This window comes from Cornus florida, unplaced genomic scaffold (assembly GCF_030987335.1).
Source record: "Cornus florida cultivar Cherokee Brave unplaced genomic scaffold, ASM3098733v1 CherokeeBrave_3.0.0_Hap2_Chr05, whole genome shotgun sequence".
Taxonomy (NCBI): Eukaryota; Viridiplantae; Streptophyta; class Magnoliopsida; order Cornales; family Cornaceae; genus Cornus; species Cornus florida.
The window spans coordinates 87,493,912-87,515,788 of NW_026775575.1; the positions used below are offsets into that span (position 1 = coordinate 87,493,912).

At 33.4% G+C, this 21,877-nt stretch overlaps 1 protein-coding gene and 1 pseudogene across 5 annotated transcripts; one reads left to right on the forward strand and one right to left on the reverse strand.

Annotated features, from left to right (window-relative positions):
- The first annotated feature begins 3,486 nt into the window (after nt 1–3,486).
- LOC132307419 (probable lipid-A-disaccharide synthase, mitochondrial) lies at nt 3,487–12,080 on the forward strand. 5 transcript variants are annotated; one of them, XM_059805168.1, is made up of 11 exons: nt 3,495–3,648; nt 3,967–4,085; nt 4,451–4,757; nt 5,487–5,586; nt 5,765–5,870; nt 5,966–6,189; nt 6,506–6,584; nt 7,867–8,105; nt 8,864–9,090; nt 9,485–10,154; nt 11,487–12,080. In XM_059805168.1, exons 3-10 carry the CDS (start codon nt 4,495–4,497, stop codon nt 9,675–9,677), a joined length of 1,431 nt encoding a protein of 476 aa, XP_059661151.1. In that variant the 5' UTR covers nt 3,495–3,648; nt 3,967–4,085; nt 4,451–4,494; the 3' UTR covers nt 9,678–10,154; nt 11,487–12,080. The 5 variants fall into 5 exon arrangements, with proteins under 5 accessions (XP_059661153.1, XP_059661148.1, XP_059661149.1 ...); XM_059805169.1 differs by having other exon boundaries at nt 3,967–4,032; XM_059805165.1 differs by lacking the exon at nt 3,967–4,085 and having other exon boundaries at nt 3,493–3,648.
- Nucleotides 12,081–14,551: 2,471 nt separating this feature from the next.
- On the reverse strand, nt 14,552–14,635 carry LOC132310912 (small nucleolar RNA Z103; annotated as a pseudogene).
- Nucleotides 14,636–21,877: the final 7,242 nt, after the last annotated feature.

The following is a 21,877-nucleotide window of genomic DNA, read 5'->3' on the forward strand; positions in this document are numbered from 1 at the left end:
GTATATTAAAAGATAATATATGTTATCAGAAATATATAATCTGTATCTAGAAAGAGAATATGGATAAGGATGTGCGGTTAAAAACGAAAACAATTAAAATTTTAGTGAGCTGCTAACGATAATTGACATGTAACATGGTTGACGTGGAAGTTGTAAACATAATGCGTCGTTCACGTGAAAATTATAAACAGTACACTACTAACGATAATAGACGTGAAAGTTTATCAAGTAGTAGACCATTTGATCGGTGGTTACAATGGTACAAGTCTGATGGTAGACACATAATTCATGCGTCGTTAATGTACGTGGAAGTTGTAAACAGTATACTGCTAACGATAGTAGACGCGGAAGTTTATCAGGTAGTAGACAATTTAATCGGTGCTTACAACCGTATAAGTCTGATGGTAGACACATAATTCTTACGTGTAAGTTGATGCGGTGATATTAGACTGAGTATTCTATTTCCATCAAATTAAAATTTAACAAATTAATTAGTTTTGATGGTAAGATGGATTTTTAGGGATACAACATGTCTATAATATAGCATGTCCGAACTACCCAATATCTCATGGAGTTGTTAACGTTTAAGCTTTGATAGTTGCAAAACAGCAAGAGAATATGATTGTAATTGCAAACTACCAAGTTAATTTTTCAGTTTGGTGGAGTTTGGTAAAATTATTACTTATACATTGAAAACTATTATTTAAATCCAAAATACAATTCATACTATTCAAAATATCAAAATATCCTTCCTAAATCAAATAATTCTTTCATTCATAAAATTTAGAAAAACAAGATTTTTTAATTGACTTTCAACTTGGCATTTTTGCATGTTGTGTACATATTATCAAAAATAAAACCTTCCCGAAAAGAAAATAATACTATGTAATAAAGAATAACATATATACATATATATATATATAAATTTTGTGCACTCAATTTTTACAGTATCTTGTAATCTTTATCGGTTCAAACCTACAAATGTCAATTTAGAAATATACAAATATTTCCAATACCCATGTCCTATTGATCGGACTTGACTATGTCAGTTAAACCAATTTTTGGAAGGGAAATTGGGAAAGAGGAAAACCATTTGGTGTTCCAATTGTAGTCAATTCTTCTATGTTTAGAGTATCTACAATGGTATCTAAAAAATTTTGGTCTCCAATTCCAAATTTGTCATGTCAGCATTTTTCAATAGATCCGTCAGCATTTTCAATAGTCACTTCAGCATTTTTTACTATCTAAATTTTAGCTATAACGTACCGGTGCTCCAATGATGCATTTTCGCTCTCCAACAATTGAAATTTTTTAATTTTTTAATAAATTGTTTTTTTTTTTTAAAAAAAACATTTTCCTAATTGCTAAAACGGCTATATCATACAAAAACTATTAAACAATACAATATTTATTATGGATTAGAAAAATTAAAACAATACAATGCTATATGATTTTATTTTATTTTTTTTAAATAAACAATACAATACCATTATTAAAATGAACTATAAAAAATAACAGCTATATGACACTTATTTTTTTTTTCCTTTTTTTAAAGAATAATCATAAGTACAATCATGGATAATGCTTAGCTAATCACTGGTGAGTAGGGTAAACCTACTTACCCCTATGTGGTCCAATAACAAAATAACACATTACCTTTAATAATAAAATAATTCACACATTTCTCTGCTTTGTTTTTAGGTGCGGATTATTTTATTATTAAATGTGATGTGTTATTTTATTATTAGACCACATAAGGGTGATTAGTTTCACCCTCATTGGTGAGTAGTTAAACATTATCCCACACAATCATATACAATAATTTTTTTCCTATTTAAAAAGCACTTATCTCTTTTCTTCATTTCTTTTTTTACTTTTTAAGGAAAAAAAAAAAAAAAAAAGGGCCAAGCATGGCTAAGGGCTACAGTGATTAGGGCTTAAAACAGTTTTAAAAAATTAGATGGGCCCACACAAGGCAAGCCGTGATCGCCAACTGGGTCGCCGTTTTTGGCAACCTATTACGCGACCCAAAATTTTGAGCCCACCAATTGGAGACTCCATTAGACTACTGGCATCTCTAAATTGCATCCAAAATCTCAAAAAACTTACACCATTGGACTTGTTCTTATCAGCTTAATGTTCATGAATTGGCTTCTTTATTTATTTTATTTCATTTATTTATTTTAGAAACATTGAATCCTCGTTAATCTTGTAATGGTGAATTTATGTTGAATTAAAGAAAAAAAATTGAAGATGTTGACGTGAATAGTTTTATCTACTTGTATTAACTGCTAAAATTTGATTTTCAGTCTCTTCTCTCTGTCTGTAGAATATTTTTTCCCTTTTCCCTTTTATATGGTGTTTTCTTTACCTATTTAGTGTGAATGTGTTTTTAGCATTGGACTTTTAATTGTGGTTTGTAAGAACATTTAATTTTGTGATGTTACAAAATCAGATTTTCACGTGCCTATTCTGTTCATTTTATCAGTTCTAATTTCTTCAATGGGGTCTACTCTAACGTAGGCATAAACTCGATTTTCATATCTAATGTCAATTACCCATTTGACAATTTCATCTTCTTCTTCTTAGATTTTTATAGATGAACCCTACTTCAAGCCTCAAATTTCAATGAAATGATATATCTATATATATATATATATAGATAGATAGCGTGTGTTGATTTATGTGTAAGCATTGCAAGCCTTTTATTCTTCTTCAAATTCCTTGCCCAAGGCTTTGGAAACATATTCATCTTCTTCTCTTAACTTCTAAGTTTGCTCTATTGAATAACTTGATAGAATCAATCAGATAAGTGCCCTGAATTGAAATTGAGGTTGAAAGACAGTGTAGCAATTATATTGGATGACAGTTTTGTAATTGTACATTATTTTATAAAGTTTAAAATGTTCAAATCAAGGGCAATACTGAATTTTTTAAATATTAAGTATATGACATTAGCTATTACCCTCATTGACACGGATTAAAAAGAGAAGTTTGTCTCGGTTCATTTTTAGGATAAGTTAAAGTAATTTTAAAAATTATAAAGGATGTATGTGTAATTATGATAAATCTCAATAGAATTTGGTTTGACTGAGTTTAGTGATTTATTTATTATTATTATTTTTTTGTCCCTGAAAAGGTTTGGGCCTATTGCAACAATTTAGAGTCACGAGTAGTGGTTTGGAGACTGAATTTAACGGTTATCGAATTTAATTATATTATTAAGAAAAAAAAAAATTCAATTTGATATAATAGTAATATCATACAATCAAGTTTACCATCCTATTCATTTAAATTGAATTCAATAATTACCAAATTCAATCTATAAATCATTATTCTTATTATAACTACTGGATGGTTCAAAGGAGTTTTGCTCTTTAAAGAATAAAATAATTAAAAATTAAGGGGCATCAAAAATTAAAAGTGGGGTTTTTTTTTTTTTTGTTTCTTAATTTAAAAAATTGATACACAAAATGAAACGATTACCAAAATAAAAAATAAAGGCATGTACTGTATTTTCTATTTGTTTTCAATGAGTATGTTTTATGCGCATGAACGAACAAACCTGCAAATCATCCACTGGTTTCGCCATTCGAGCACCCGCTCATTGTCGCCTATCGCAAGTTGTTTCTGCTCTTCGATTGTATTGTAAGTCCTTTTCCTCCTCATTCTTCATTTTAGGGTTTTGGTTTTTCTCCTCCAATTAATGCTTTTCCGTGGATTCAATGTCAATACAATACAAATAATTATATGAAGATATCTTTTATCAAAGAATTGCTTCACCATTTTACACTGCAATCAGTAGGAAAACACACTAGACATGTGTGTACAACACATATATTGGTGTTCAATTGTGTTTTCCGTTTGATTTGGACTGTGTAATTGCACAAATGGTGGTTATATACATATCATATACTTTTCGTAGATTAAACAAAAATTTATTGTAACTTGCTTTTTCGTTATTAGGTTCTAGTGGGTGCCGAATTGGAGCTTTCTGGATATTTCTAATATTTTTCTAACTCTATGAGTTTGGTTTGGCTTCTACCTTCGTCTAGTTTTCTCTCTCTAAAGCTTGCATAACTTATGTATGTATGGTTTAAGACTTCAATCTCATCATGGTTTAATTTTTCAGCATAAGAACTATGTACTTGACATTGTTATGATATGGACTATGGTAGTGTAATATTGCAATTCTAAGGCAATTATATAATGCATGTTGATAATGCTAATTTATGTGAGTTTTACAATGCATAACTGATACATAGCATGACAGAACACTATGTAAGATAACCTGAGTCACTCAGTTCCGAAACGATTGACTTATAGACTCCCGGATAAAAGTTTTCAATTTTTGTTGCTAAGTTTGCTTTTCCTTTTTCCTGCTTTGGGGTTATGTGAAAACTTATGTTTGTGGACTACAGTTTATTGACTTTTTTCCTTTCTTATTAAGCATTAGGTGGACTAAAGTTTGTTAAGACGGCTAGGAATCCTCTTATGCTCATAATGCTAGGAATCGTGAGAATGTTGCTAGGAAGAACCAGGAATTTGAAGAGTGGGGTTAGTGCAGATTTCTTGTGGCTAGTGAGAAGATATATATCAGTCTCAAGCAGAGCAGCGATAGATATGGCTGCTAAAGATGGGGAACTAAGGGTCTTTATAGTTTCAGGAGAGGTTTCTGGTGACACCATTGGTTCTCGTCTTATGATGTCTCTGAAGAAGGTTTCTCCTTTTCCTGTCCATTTTGCAGGTGTTGGAGGGTAAGCTATCTTCTACCTAGCTATTGCATGAAATGAACATTTATTTCAGCTGTTTTCTTTGTATCTGTATCATAAATATCTACATTGCTAGTATGTCTACTGTTTTGTCTCTGCAAATCCAGTTGTGAAGTTAGAATGATTTAGAGGAATGGATTGTTTTTTTCGTTTTCGTTATTTTGGCATCCTAATTCCTACTGTAGTTTCTGTCTTTTAAATTATTTTTAGATTAGCCAACTACTGCATAACAGTTTAATGGAGGTTTCTGTTCTTCGATGTCTTAAAAATTGAGAACTATGAGTTTTAAATTTTGATCTTTCCCTTTTTACCCCTTCATTTTCTGAGCTACAGATACAAGACATCATCTGTTCAAGGATTGTTTATACTTGTTATTCACATTAACTGAGTTTTTTAAAATTAATTTCTCTTCCTTTATTTCATCTTCCCAGCTACCGGATACGAGTCAGTATATGCTAGGATTTGTACACTTGTTATTTGACATGAAGTATGAGCTTTTAGATTTTGCTTTCTCTTCCTTTTACTTCGTTTTCTCAGATACCAGATATGGGACATTGCCCTTGCCTGATGTGTACACTTGTTATGCAACATGTCTGCTTCTTCTTTCTAAGCATTGTAGTTATGTGAGATTATTATCAATGATCTCTCACCTTATTCAGATTCTGTATGAGTTTGCATTTATTAGTGTACTTTTTTATTTTTTCATCTATTCAGGTCCATGATGTCCAAGCAACGATTGAAATCTCTGTTTCCTATGGAGGATATTGCAGTAATGGGAATTTGGGAGTTGTTGCCACATCTGAATAAGTTCAGAGTGAGTAGCAAGGAACGCTTTATAGTCTGCATTTCGGCAATCCACAGCAATATGTTCTTTGTAGTTTTTTATCTTTTTATGTTTTAGTTATATATTTATCTTTTAGTAAATTAAGATTTGCTGTGCACCATTGCATCTGATTTGGAATTGATTTATATATTGAACTTTGAAATGGCAGGTTAAGTTGAAGGAAACAATAGAGGCTGCACTATTGTTCCGGCCTCATGTTGTAGTGACTGTAGACTCCAAGGGGTTCTCATTCCGTCTCCTAAGGCAGCTACGGGGTAATCTCAAACCACCTTCTTGGAGTTCAAAATGCTTGAATTTTGCTCATCTTGCTAAAAAAGTATGGAGGAAATTGGTTGAATGCCTTTTGCAGCTAGATTTGTTCAGCAAGGATTGGGTAGCCCGGCACACTTCCATTATGTAGCACCATCGTTTTGGGCGTGGAAAGGGGGTGAAGCAAGACTCAAAGGACTTTCCGAATTTGTGGACCATGTCTTGTGTATACTTCCAGGTGAGGAAGAAGTTTGCAGATCGAATGGATTGGGTGCAACCTTTGTGGGCCACCCCACACTAGAAGATGTGTTGGATTTGAATTTGGTACGGCTCTATCTACTATCTACTAATTTCTTTTGTTTGTTTTTCCTTTCATTCTAGTGGGTCTGCTACTTCAGATGGCGTACAGTTGCTTTATTATGGACACATAATTATGTAGTCGACATTGAATTTTTAATAATATCCATTCTGTTCCAGTTGACTTGTTTAGTATAGTTGTTTGAAGGATACAACACAGTTGCTTTATTATGAGAAACATAAATAGTCAAGTTTGGATTTGTACTAATATCCATTATGTTCCTGTTGATTTGGTTAGTATAATTGTTTTAATACTTAAATGCTGTGGGGATGATATCTCTAGGAAAAGGATACAGCAGAAAATGGATGGAAGGTTCAAGGAAATTGTGAAAAATTTCGAATGCAGTATGGCATACCTTCAGGTAAATCTAATATAATTCTACTAGCTTTTTTTTCTCTAAAGAACAGATTTTTTATTTTTTTGTCTCTGTAGATTAAGGGTACTTGAGCACCTTCATTATTTCTTATAAGAATATTTCAATATATCAAGGTTGTACTAAATGAACTTAATTGATATAAACTTTAGCTTTTGTGTCAGCCATCTATAATAATTTATCAACTGACTCTGTACATCTACCTTTTTTTTTCTTCAAGCAAACATCTAATTGTAAACATCTAACCATGAAAGTGGGATGTGGAAAGGACATATGCAAATCTTGTACCCTCATATTCCCCCAAAAGTCTACAAAAGGAACTGCTCAAAGAAAATTTCCTCTTATTTTATTGAGGAGGGGGAGGGGGGTTTTCCTCTTATTTTTTTGAGGATCTGCTCAAAGAACTCAATACGCCTTTTCAGATTCCGTACTGGCACCTCCACCCCCTTTTATGGAGCCCAGATTTCTATCCCTCCAAAAATACCACCAAAGGCATAGAAAAAATGACTATTGGACATCATTGATTCGCTTTTGACTTGTCCTCTTCCCCAACTAGCTAGGTCTCAGATACATTTGAGGCCTCACTCAGTGATTGCTAGACAAGCAAAAAAGAATTTCAGCTCTCCTACACGTACATAATTAGTTGACGATACTATTGCATCTTAATCTAATTGTCAATGATAATAAATTTCCCTAGTGCTGCTGTCCAACCAAAGAAAGCTCTAGGAGGGATTACCATCTTCTAGATAGCCTTGCATGGGAAGTCAGGATTCCCCTCAAAGTATCCAATAAAATGATTAGACCTCAAACTTTCCACCCTTGGACACAAACTAACTTAGAGAGTCTTCACTTGCAACCAAACAGCTGCCGGCACAATAGTGCAAGGAATGCCTTTATCGCCTGACCCTCTATATTATGCAGTGCCCTAAAAAATTGGATGTCAAACAACTTACCATCATCCATCATCTGAAACAATTCTCAACGTGGGCCTCCTTATTCACAACAATTCTAAAGAGGCTTGGAATTTCTCCTTAACCATCTTTCTATTATTTATACTTGCAATAATATCCAAACTTATTTTTTCAGTATTAAATGGCCTCCGCCTATACTATATGCTTTTCCTTTATTTTTTGGGTGCTTTTTCTTACTTTCAACTATTAGTTTCTTGTCTTTGCAATATCTCATACTATGAATTTTGAGCAATATTCATTTTAATATTTCATTTGATTTTTATATATCTTTTTAATTTATGGATCTTTTTCTTTCAAAGGAGCCACGATCATTTCCCTGCTTCCTGGAAGCAGAATGCAAGAAGTGACCCGCATGCTATCCATCTTCTCGAACACTATGAAGCTACTGAAAGATTCTCTCCCAGAGTTGACTGTGGTGGTCCATGTGGCACCTAATCAACATGTTAAAGATTATATTAGCAGAGTTGTTCATCAGTGGCCTGTATCTGTCATATTGATTTCAGGGGGATCACCACGCATGAAATATGATGCATTTGGTGTAAGGAATCTTAATCTCTGTCCTCAAATGTAACATTATAAAATCCATTACGTGAGGGACCTTGCATCATAGTGGTTTTCTTTTGTGGAGGATCTCGTCCTAGGTCCAGTCAAATAGTTCATCCCTCTGTGTTTGATTAGTGGTTAAGGTGCCTGATTCTTTGAATTCTTCCATATGAATTCCCATGTCCGTTCAGTAGATTTGACCTGGTCATATCTAGAAGACCATTCGGCTGAACTATGTCTAGACGTTATTTACCAGGATTCAATGGTAATGTCTTACAGATTATATCTGGTCCTGATTAGCGGTGAGTGATTCCTATTCCTCTATGCTTTGATTGGTTTCACTAAAAGATCTCTGTCATTGCGATTCAGGCCCAACTTCTATCCATTAGTAGGTATTCACTTCATAAGGGTGTCTAGAAGTTTATGAATATGTGAGGTTCTAGTGTGTTAATATATTTATTATATGTTTATTGAAACTCTTAGGGTTTTAGTTGTTAGCTTACATCTTTTGTCTACATTTGAAATGTGGGATATTGGATACCTCTATTGGGGCCAATCTATAATGGGAAAGATCTAAATTTAGTTATTTCATTTCTCTCTTAATACATAATTGAGGCATGTAACTGAGTCTTACACTTAGGCCCAGTGCAAATAATGGTTGGCATCCATAACCTTTGACAGCACTGGACTTGCTTATTGTGTTTGTAGTTTTGGTGAGTATCATGACTCTCACCAAGCTGAACTACCATTCAGGCAAGCAGGGTCGCATTATGTACTTCGGGGACGGTGGCTATGGAGTTGCAACTTGCACGCTTACCATGTGTCGTTGCCTATCGAGCCCATATCCTGACTGAATGGTTCATATGTTATAAAGCAAAAGTACCATACATCTCCATTCCCAACATTCTTTTGAATTCAGCTATAATTCCTGAAGCACTCTTTCAAGCATGCACACCTTCAAAACTGGCATCACTTCTCATGTAAGAATATTTTTTGCAATATTGAAATGTGGAATTTTAAAATTTTTTTTTTTTTTTCCCTGGTTTTCAGTTCTTGATGAAGTATACTCTGGTCAAAGCTCTTTACATGATATTACATGAAACATTGCATTACGATGATTTTGTTTATTTCCAGTAACTTGATGCAATGCTGCCTACATTTTATCTTTAAATGGGCCTTGCTTATGTTTCTTGATATATAGGATGTCTCCTTACGTGAGAATCATCTAATATTATATCCTCTGTCAGAAGATGTAAATCAAATGATCTGTGAATTATTTAATATTCTGAAATTAGAAGTTATGCTTTCCATGAAACTTAAAGATGAAATTCTTTCAAAATATATTGCATAACTTTAAGGGTGATGGTGCTGCAGGAAATTAATACAGAATGAAGGCCTTCGAGAGGAACAGATTGTTGCTGCTGACAAGGTTATGGCATTACTCTGCCCTTCGAAAAGAACCATCATCAACTCAAAACAGCTGGAATTTGAACTTGTTTCTCCTGATTATACCCCTAGTATGATTGCAGCATCTACTGTACTATACTCTCCAGGACAGTGTCATTGATTATTCTTACATCAACACATGAAAGACCCAAACCAGATAACATTGGGATTATCCGGTTTGTCACTCTATAAACAGTTTTCTATTTTTTGAATTAAAAAAAAATAGAAAACTGATAACTGTTTGGACTTTGGATCTATTAACTGAGTTACAAAACTGAGCCTTTTTAGAGAACTACAAAAAGTTCTCTGAGTTTTTGAATTACATATTCCAGAAACCACACACTAAAAAGTCAGAAACACGGAGATCTGAGGGAGAGAACTGTATGAAATCGAAAAAAGACGGAATGTGTCGCCTCATTGATAACATGTTATCCCATAGGTCATATCTTATCTCCTATCTCAGCCCCCGCCAACACACATGCACGTCCCCTCTTCCGGTCATATCCTGTTAAATTAAAAAGCTTCTCTCTCATAATCGAAGACAGCAACTCATCCGGAGTCAAGAAATACAAGGAGCTTCAATAGATTCAAGTTAGGGGTAAGATCTAATTTTCTTTTTGGTGTAAAAAAATCTTTTAATTTTGTTTAAACTTTGTGGTAGATCTGGTGAGTTGTTTTTTTTATCCTGAGTAAGATCATTATTTATGGTATATTTTGTTGGGACTTGGCTAGATTTTTCGTACTAGAGTATGTTGAGGTTTTGTCTAGTCATGATATATAATTTTTTTTAGTAGTAAATTTTACATATCTAGGGGCGAGCCTTTGTGCAACGGTTAGATTGCTCCATTGTGACTTGGAGGTCACTGGTTCGAAACACGGAAACAACCTCTTCGCCCCCCGACTTTGCAATGGCGGGAGCCTCGCGCACTGGGTTTGCCTTTTTTAGTAAATTTTGCATAATTTGCATAAAGATTAACTCCATTAAACTGAAAGTTCACCTCCAGTTTTGGACTTTTTGTTGAAACTAGACCAAAGAAGAAAATGGTGCAGTGTCTCTTGTATGCATGCATAGATTTGAGAAATTGTCTAGATGGAAAGAAGTAGCCTAACCCCATACTGAATCTCGTCTATTCAAAGTTTGAAGCTATTTTGAGTTGACGATATGACAAAAATTAGTATATTACTAAAGTTGGATAAATTTTCTTTAATGTTGCAAGTTCTTGTGTGTTTCACCCACATTCCCTCTTGTTTCCCCCTTCTCGAAATACAAGAAAGAAAGATGAAAGACAAAAATAAAAGGATAAGTTCCTCAATTGTTGGACTGTTTATTGGAATCTGTTATTCTTTTTCTTTTCTTTTTCTTTTTATATTTTATAGTTTTTATCTTTATCATATTTCAGTTCATTTTTATTGCATTGCTTCGTGTTTCACAAACAACAATAGTTTTTGTCTTTACCTCTTGAATTCATCACCTTTGATTGAGTTTAGTTTTTGGCCATCACCGGACTTTGACATTTATGGTACTCCTTTGATCCCAATGGTAAATGTCTTTGGTTTATTGCTAAAATTACTCAACGAACTTGGGATCAGATGGATATAGGGTATGTATGTAGTCCATATGGAGTGTCTAATTTCAGTTAACTAATTTAGTGATCTACAGCTTTACAAATATATGCATATCATTGCTTGTTACTTTCTGTAGCTTGCTTGCAGAGAATCGTTTAAGATGAGTAGAAAGAATATGCAAGGCCAGCTAGAACTATAATTTGACTCCTTTCAATTGCACTCCCAATTCCACCTTTAAATCTGCTATTATTTCTTTGTTTTTTTGGTTAAATTTTGCTCATTTAATTTACACGACATTTTAAATTCATGGTAGCATCTTACAGATAATCACCTCATTTAGATTTAAATATTATGTATTTTGCAGGGAAGTACTATGTGGTTGATTTTGGATACCCACCCATGCATGACTAGATCTCTCTCTATATCGTGGCGAGAGGTATCATTTACAAGAATGTAGGGACAGAATATGCAACCTCATGTTCCAAAGGAATTGTTTACTATCGGAATTCATCACTTCTTAATGTACTCGAACGATGCTTTGGAGCTCTAAAGGCTAGTTTCTCATTTTAAAGCTTATGCCTTCTGGACAACTATTTCGATGATCAAAATGTACAAGTGATCGTTTTTTGTGAAGAATATTATTTTTGATGTTGTTGATGATCGGAATGGTAGCACCAGTCAACGAATAAATGCTGTCAACTTATCTATGCACGCTTTGCAGAAATGGCTCCATAACATGTACACCAGATTGTGGAATTTATGTGTGCATTTACGCTAAATTAAAATTGATGTAGCTCTAGTGTTTTGCTTTGGTTATGTAGGACTTTATGATAGTCCTGGGATACCTTTGATATATTTGAAGTTTTAAACTCAACTAGGTTTTGTACCTCCTCTTGTATTCTATCTAAACTTGATGTTACACTCGTTCAATTCTTACTATTTCTTACCATTTAAAGTTTACTCGAGAGTAATGCAAAAATCGATATTTTCTGCGAATTACAAAATTACCCTCAAGCACAAACCTGAACATTATAATTTTGCTCTACTCTTTATACTAGCGTGGCGCTGCTGGATGCTTCTGATCAATAGAACAGGAAGAGGAGTCCGCCAAAAGGAAAGACCACCAAAAGTCACGACCAAACAAAAAAGAAATTGGAATCTCTAATTGTATCTGTACGACTCTATGGTCTTGATTTTTACTTTCTCATTATTCTTTTCTTTTTTGATTCTCAATTAGGCTGGTCTTCCGTTCTGCCAGACCTAAAAAGTCTATTTATGAATATTACATTATGTATTCAATTATAATTTAGTTCATTTAATTTAAATAAAAAAATCTTTTCTATAATTCACAATTTGGTAAATAGAAAACTAAATAAGTCATTAAAATATCATTATTTATTTTATATTTTAAAATAAATTGAATCATTTTCATGCTTCAAAATTTTTTTCTAATTACTGCACAATTTAAATATAAAAGTTGACAACAATTAGGATAACTAATAATTTTTTTCAATTATGTTTAAATGGTAAACTAATAGAAATTTGGATAATCACTAAAATTTGAATAAAATTCTAATTACAAAAGTTTAATTCTTATTTTGAAAAATGGTATATATAAAAAAATGATTGATTCAAAACTCAATTGGAAGAAGATTTTCAAAGTTAGATTCGTTGTATTTCGAAAAAAATAAATAAAATGAAAGGCCACATCAATGTTTAAAAAAGAAATGTATAATTTGATGGTAATTTTTTTTAAATATTCTTTTAATATCTTCGGCCATAAATTATTTAAAATTTTAATTCAAATATTAAAATTCAATCATTTTTAGTGGATGAGTAAGCGGTAACTTCTATTATTTAACATGCTTAGACCAACTCCAATGCAATGCTAAATGGGCTGTCAATTTCAAAATATAGCAGGTGGATTTAACATGGATTCTCTAATGGGTTATTAAATGAGCTGCTAAAATATAGCTTTGCCAAATCTTGTGCCAAATACAGTACAAACTATAACTATTGCTTTGCCAAATGGGTTTTGAACTTCTAATTCTTGTAGATTTTGTAGTTTGGTGTTGTGCTTGTGTATATATAGATATGTCAGTGTTAATATATATGTGTGTGTATATATGTCATTGTTGGTATATGTGTGTGTATTGGATTTGATGATTATTATTTTTATTTATTTTTAATAAGGCAAATAAACTAAATAAAATACAAACACTAAAAATCAAAAAATAATAAAAAAAATGATTGTTGAAAATTGGTAGTTGAAAAATAATGATAGTTGTGTCAAAAATTAGTATTTTGGATTAAATGCACCATTAGAGCATAATTGTTAAAATATAATATTTTGACATTATAACTACTCTCAAAATATAGATTTGACATGCAAAAATAGCATTTTACATTAGAGATGGTCTAAACATCTCCAATGCCCTCTCAAATAGCCTCTCAAAATCAAAATATAGCAAGTGGATGAAAATAATACACTCCAATGGCCTCTCAAAAGGCCTCTCATATTTTGAGATTGTCAAAGGTATTGCTAAAATATAGTAGCTCTCAAATGACCTCTCAAACTCAAACATAGCAAGTGGATGAAAATAAGGCATTTCAATGGACTCTTAAAAGACCTATCATATTTTGAGATTGTCAAAGTTACTAAAATAAAAATAAGGCACTCCAATGGACTCTCAAAACATTGAATGGTTGTTGTGTCAAAAAATAACATTTTGAATGAAATACACCATTGAAACATAATTGCAAAGATATAACATTTTAATACTGTAACTTCTCTTAAAATATAGATTTTGTATTGGAGATGCTCGGCATTTTTTAAATAACAAATAAGTGTAACAACATATGGTTTTGCAAGGGTAATTTTGTTAATAAAAATATTTTATAAATGCAAGTTAGCAGCACTACTTTAAGTCCCAAACTAATTGGGGGCAATGTTATAACTTTGTAATAGTATTAGAGTTTTAGATACAGATTCAAGTTTTATTATAAAAAATTAAAAGTTGCGGTGGTTTTATAATTTTAGCTCATTATAAAAAGAAAAATACTAGCAATATTAGTACTACTAAACAAAGTAAAACAATTTATTTAAGGGTTAATTATAATGACACCCCCTAAGGTTTACTCTAATGACAACTATATACAAGTTGAGCCATTTTTGAACGATGACATCCCTTGAGGTTTGCTAAAGTTAGCAAAGACACCCGAATCGTCCTTACACATAGTGAATTGACATTATTGTCCTTTGACATATTCAATTACCAATTTGCCATTCAATCAATATCAAGATTGTATTCTCTATTTTTATAAAGTGACGATTTTGCCCTTCAATCAATATCAAGATTGTATTCTTCCATTTTTCTCTCTCTAAACTTATTTTTTTTGGGGAAAGTAATTTATAATATAAGTATAGAGATGGATCCGAATCCTGGCTTGGATTCTCAAAAAGAGAACTACAAAAAGCGCTCAGTAACTTGGGGAAATAATCATCACTTCCTATATCATATCATATAATTTGATTCTCAGACAACAAAATAACATGAAGAATAATTGAAGTTATATATATATGTGAATTTCTCTAACTTTGCAAACCCATCTTCTTGGGCTTGTCGATAACTGACTCCTTCGGCGACGGCTTGGCTATGAAGTCGACCTTGAAGACGAGGGAGGATTGCGCCGGCGATGGTGGTCTGGCAGCGTTTATTTCCACTGCCGATTATCAACGGCACAGAAGAACAAGTAAAGTGATTTGAGAGAGAAGAAAAATGGAGGTTTCTCAAGGAAAGAAGCCTGGTCTAATCCACCTTCATTTGGGTTTGGTGAGATTTTCAGATTTGCAAATGGATTGGACTATGTTTTGCTTCTTTTGCCTGACACCGAGCTGTGGCAAATCCAGACCCCCTCGCTGATCTGAGCTTCCGATCTACATGTTAAGAATCCTAATCTTTCACTGCCGAATGCGAATTTATTTGCCCCAAACCAATTTATCTTCCACCTCGAGAGAAATTAGGAATTTCGTATAGTGAATGTCTTCTTTACATTTTGGATCCATGGTTGTTCTTTGCCTCTGGCAGATGTGGTTGGGGAAAGACAGCGATGATGGATGTGGTTGGGGAGAGGTGGCGACGACGAATCAAGATTGTGGGCTGATGTGGGTGGGGGTGGTGGCAGAGGTGGAGGAAGGAAGCGGTGAGATTGTGGAAGTGGAGAGAGGTGGTGGACGTTGCAGTGGAAAGAGGGTGGAAGTTACGGTGGTGCGACGGTGCCGGACCGTAGATGGGAGGTGACGGTGCCGGATCGTAGGTGGGTGGCGATGGTGCCCGCCGCTGTTCTTCCCCGCCGATGATTTTGTTGGGATTTATATGCCCTGGCATAGCAAATTCCTGTTTGGATTAATTGACATATGTTCCTGACGTTTCTGAAATATTTATGTTTTATACAATTGGTGAATTCAATGTATTATATTTCGATTCACTATGAAATTGATAGTGTTCATGTAATTACAAGAAATATTTATGTATATGTATGTGATGGCAATCAATGCATGATATATAAATAGTAATTATAAATTGTTCATAGTCGGTAATTATGGATGGACTCATAATTAATTAAGACTTGAACTGGATCCGCGTTAGGTTGAGATATATTGCGAGAGCCGTCGTATGCAATTACTCCCTATCACCGTCATGGCATTTGACTCTTAAGCATGAGAAAAGTATAGACTCTTTTATTAATTAATAATTACTTTGATTTGTTCGGCGGATTCTTCGGGATCCTTAGACCGACACTTCGGGTAGTTATGTAATTAATAGTTAGAGGGTTATATTTTCAATATTTGCATCATTGCTGCTTGTATTTATTTTGTATTGATTATGGTTGATCACAAAGTAAATTCGAAGGCCTTCTTATGATTTTAGACAAAATGATTTATTATATATTTATTTATTAAATTATTATTTTTGTCAAACAAATGTTTTATTATGATCGAGCCAGAAATAATCAAAGGTACCAAAATAAATATATTAATTAAGTAGTCGGATTGATGGCATTATTTATCCGATAACTAATTATGCATAGAGGGGTCAAAGTGCAACATTGACTTAGAGGTTATTTATTATTTAATTGGAGTTCAATTAATTTCTTTTAGTGGAGTAGAAATTAATTTATGAATTAATTTAATTGGGTCCATGGACCGGGCCAATCATTAATTCATTGTAGCCAATAAAATAACAGGCCCAATGGATTCTCACTCATAGCCCAACTTGATATTGGAATCATATTAGATTTGAGACATGTGAATTAGAGATTGAGAAGGATTAGTTGTTTCCTTTTCTTTACCTTTATGTTGCCTATAAATATACATGGTCTATGTATATTTTAGGGGTGATTTTTATGAGAAGGAAAAAGGAATAAATTTTCTCTCTCTAGAAAATTAGGGTTTATGTTCTCATCTAATAGAGGCTCCCACAAGCCTAGTTTTCTAAGGTAATTCATGGAGGCTTATGAGTGATTCCTAAAGGCAAAATAATTACCAAGAAGATTGAGATCCAAGGAGAAGGCATCTTGCTAAGGGATCTACAATAAGTGAGAACATTCACTTTAGAGGAAAGTTTTAAAGGTTTACTCAGACCTTTGATGTAAGTATTCAATCTATTAATTGAATGATACATCATATTTTTATTTTTGCATAAAACTCGTCTCTATGTGATGAATCAAGATCTATGAATTTAAGTCCCTCGAAAAGTTTTTAAAATTTGCACGTTTCCCAACAGTGGTATCAGAGCATGGTTTGATTCATTACTAGAGATCATGATTTTATGAAAATCATCATTCATGGATCCAAAATTATATTCATATATATTTTTATTGATGTATGTTGATGTATAATTTAATATGTTGATATAGATTGATACATGATGATGTATGAATAATTGTGAATGAATGATGATGTATGTATGGGCCAAGGATGAAGCTTATAGGAATATTGAATGTAATTTTATCTTTGGATGAATGTAATTAAGGCTTTGATTTAGCCGTTTGAAAGTTCAATGATGTAATTTAATTTTTTCCATTGTATTTCAAATTGTAAATATTTTTAAAGCCATGTAATTTTCATCAAAGGATGTTATGAAGCTTCAAGAAGGTTCAAGAGGATTAAATTAGGCTTCAGGAATTTTCTGGAATTTTTCCGGAATTTTTTGGAATTTTTCTGAAATATTTTGGGCTTAAATTTAATTTTTCTGGAATTTTTAATTATTTTCGGCGGTTTTCCGGCGACTTCCCGGCGACCGGAGCGCCGTCGGCAACGACTGTAGAGCCGGAGGGATTAAGGAGGATCAAGTGCGGTAAGGTACACCTTAGTATCGTGCGCACAGATCCACAACGGTTGGATTGGAGAGAGGAATCAGGTGCAGCGCACCTTACATGCAACTAGCGCGTGTTCCACACGCGCCAGATCAGCTGCTTGCTGGCGCGTGAGGAGCACGCGCCAGGCCAAGCAAGTACATCACACGCGCGCGTGCCGGCGCGTGGCACACGCTGTATCATCCCTCCAGCGTGTGCAGGCGCGTGGGAGCGCGTGCCACGCGCTGGAACTTTCCAGTAGCGCGTGGAGACTTCCTGTCCACTCCCCTAGCGCGTGGGGACATGCTGGACACTCTACGGGCGCGTTCCAAGCACTGTTTTGCTTTTCCAGATGCCTACCAGCTTCCTGTAGGTGTTTGCAAGCTGATGGAAGATCTTCGCGCAGTGATTAGAGCAATTAAATGTTAAAAGCTGATTCCATTGGCCGTTTTATTTGTTTTATCTGTTATTTGTTTATTTATGCGATGTATGAAATGCATGGAATATATAATTGTTAATTAATTATTATTCATGCATTGGATCCATGATATTTATTTAAATGGCTTGATTTATATTAATTAAGTTATGAAAATTAATTGGATTTGATTACTAATTAATTTGAGGGCACTTATTGGGAAACGCAAAATTATTTTTTTTGTAAATTATTTTTAAAGTGTGCTTCAAATTAAATATTAGTGAATCGTTTAAAGTACAAATATTTTCTAAATTTAATTGGATTAAAATCAAGACGTTTTGCATGCATTATATCATGTAAATGAATAAAATGAAAACCCTAATTATGAATGATTAAAAATTGAGTGGGAGCGGGAATTTTTATACATTGTCCCATGGCCTTTGTTATTAACACCATTGTAATTAGATCTTCAAAAATAAGGCCCCACACATGATTTGAAGAGTCTTAATATTACAAGAATGGTTGTCTCATGAAAATACAAATATTAAATGTTCATTGTAATTAGATCTTTAAAAATAAGGCCCTACGCATGATTTAAAGAGTCTAGATTATAATGACAACATATTTAATGTTTAATAACGTTATACATTCAATCTAAAATCAATAGTGTTAGCTTCCCAACGAAGTGGTCTATACTAGGTGATTTTAGAAAGGCTAAATTAAATTAGGAATCATTTCATATGATAGACAAGGCATTGTCTTAAGAGATATGGAAATGATGGGATTTGCCCGCCAATAGCAATAATGAACTTCGCCAACCGAATAAGTTATTGGCGTATTGGTTATTCGATTTTTCATGCAGTGGTTAAGGGACCCACATATTATTATTTTAATGGAAGTGCTCACCTAATAGTAAATGAATCTCAACAATAGTAATAATGAACTCCTCCAACAGGATAAGTTATTGACATATTGATTGGTTGATTTATTATGCTACAGAGTTGAGGGACCCGCATTAATTAAAAGGGATTGTTCACCAATAATGATAATGATCTCTTGTTCGATTGAGATTTATTGTATTATGTGGTTAACAAGCTCATTTTAATTTTAAATATGCATGACATTATTAATAGTTCACCTTGCATATTGTATGAATGCATTTATATTCAGATTAATTATGTCTAATCTAGTTTATCTGCTTGCTTACATATTCTATGATATTGGACCTTATTTATAATGACTGGAAAATGAACTTAAATATTTTATTCACAACGTAAGGGTACAAAATGTGTTTATTACTCCTATACCTATCTCTTTTATTTTGAGATACCAAATTTGACATTAATGCTTTTAATAAATTAGATAAGGCAAATGATATGACTTGGTGCAATATTCTAGAGTTTAGCTCGAATATACTCCAAAGCTAACATTTGTATTATTTTATTTTCTTCAAGCATCATATTAAATGTCAATGAGATATTTTGGTGAGATTAGATAGAGCATATGCCTAAGTACTGTGTCAAATTTAAATACCATCAAGATAGCCTCATGAACTCCAGTTTGAAATTAAATTTTGGAAAATGATTGTTTATTATTTAAATATTAGCTGGAGATCAATAAGGCTGACTTGGGTGGTAAGTTTCAAGTTGACATGATTATTGTCTTGTTACCAAACTCATTCGACTCTGTTAGAGTGAACTAAATAAGGAATCAGTTTGAGTTCACACTCGCTGATATTCTTATAGAATTGGTAACAGATGAAGGGATAATCAAGAGTATGGGCGTTCCTATCAATCTAACCTAGTCTAAACCATCTTCTTCTAGGCCCAAGTGGACGGGCAAAGCAAAGAAGAAGGATGATAATAGGACTAGACTAGCACAAAACATGGGTATTCAAAAAGGTTAAAGGGAATAAGGCAGTGTATGTTGAGGGCGAAGAAAACTGTTTCTTTTGTCGCTAACTAAAACACTAAAGGACGAACTGTTTAAGCAATGACGTGGCATAGGAAAATATATATTTAATCATTGAGCCATGTTATGTGGTTGTGTCTATTAATTCCTGATGGATAGATTCTGGAGCCACTAAACATGTTTGCAATTTATTGTAAGGATTTCAGGATTCCAGAAGCCTCGATGATATGGAATATATTTGTACTTAACCTGATGTCAAGGTTGTAGCTAAGTCAGTGGGAGTATTACATCTGAAATTAGAGAGTATGAGGATATTAGTATTAGAGAACTATCTTTATGCACAGAAGTGAAACGCAATCTCATTCTTATTTCACTTTTGGCTTATAAAAACTAGATCGTTATTTTGTAAAACTGGTTTTATAAAATTGAATAGATATGTGATTGCTTCTGGTGCATTGAAAGATGGTTAATATACTATAATCACAAGCTCTTAAGATTTGCAGGATGTAGAAACTAATGTTGCATCTTCTAGATTGAATGTTAAGAGAAAATTTGTTATTCCTGACTCATTGTATTTTTGGTGTCTATTTTTGGGTTGTAATCAATCAAAATGAGATTTAAAGATTGGTTATAGAAGGTTTATTACCTAGTGAGGCAGAGGAGCCTAAACCAAACTTGTGAATCTTGTTTTGAAGGATAGATAACTCTAAGGGCTTAATCAGCCAAATGAAATAGACATAAAGAACAATTGGAGTCGGTACACACGTACACGTGTAATCTTATGAACATCCAATCAAGATTACTCACGTTTTGGATAAATTTACCTGTTGCGACACAAGTCTTATACTTTTGGTATATTCCAAGAGGGTCAAGACTGATGTGGAGCACATATTAGGTAAACTTATCAAGACACTTCGATCTGATCGAGTATTTGAGTATTTCTTGGGATAGTGCAAAGACTATATGGTCAATGAGGGTGTTGTGTACCAGTTTTCCGCAATTGACGCTAAATTAATTTAGGTGTCAAATAGGAATAACAGAATTCCACTTAACATGGTTAGATCTATGATCAGTAATGCCACATTATCTCTTTCATTTAAGAGTTTAGCGTTAATGACATCGATGCGCATTATGAACTGCATTCCATCTTAGTCTGTCTCAAGGATACCGTTGAGCTGTGTTTTTGACTAAATATTAGTTTGAATCATATGCACATATGGGGTAGTCTTGCACACGTGCGTTTGATATGGACAAGTAAGTTGGAATCAGATCATAGGCATGCTAGATTTGATAGCTACTCTAAATGTCACTAGGATGGATTATTTTATGATCTCAAAGATAAAAGTTGGTTGTTTTCACTCACTGTTTATCTATAGGAGAATCATATTATGAATCACATACCTAGTAGCATAATGTTAGAGAATTTGGTTTGAGTACCAGATGTACCACATGTGAACACACTTATTATAGAGATTGATAATAATATATGAATTCCCTATTGATGCGTTAGCATCATCTACTACACAGATTCTTGCATCGGTACATTGATGTAGTGGGAGGATTATCATCCAATTCGACAGAATCATGTTTTTAGGTGAGACCATTATGGACATCCCTGTTAAACATGAGTTGGACCCAGTAAGCTACACGGAAGCGTGAACCGATGTGGATACAGATCGTTTTGGTGAGTTACTATGAAATCAGAGTTGGAATCTATGTATTCTAATAAATTCTGGGATCATGTAGAACTTTCTAGTAGGGTGATTCCTATGGAAGGCAAGTTAATCTACAAAAAGATACCAGAAGATTTCTTAGTGAATAAATCATGAGTGTACAAGGGAATGTCATTATTTTTCTTAATTCTATATATTGATGACATCCTACTCATTTATAATGACGTGGAAGTTTTGTCATCAATTAAAAGGTAATTGTTCAATTACTTTTAAATGAAGGATTTTCAAGATGTAAGCTATATTCCTAGGATCAAGCTTTTGCAAGATCAGGTTAAAAGGAAAATAGGCTTATCTTAATAATCCTACATTGATAAAGTTTTGACCAGGTTTGGTATGCAT

Bases quoted from the DNA above. Each gene is read 5' to 3' on its own strand.
- LOC132307419 (XM_059805165.1), top strand. From the start codon at position 3,546: ATGCGCATGAACGAACAAACCTGCAAATCATCCACTGGTTTCGCCATT. The intron at 5,871-5,965 runs GTAATCTCAAAC...TGCCTTTTGCAG, and splicing joins TCTCCTAAGGCAGCTACGGG to CTAGATTTGTTCAGCAAGGA. The intron at 6,190-6,505 runs GTACGGCTCTAT...TGATATCTCTAG, and splicing joins ATGTGTTGGATTTGAATTTG to GAAAAGGATACAGCAGAAAA.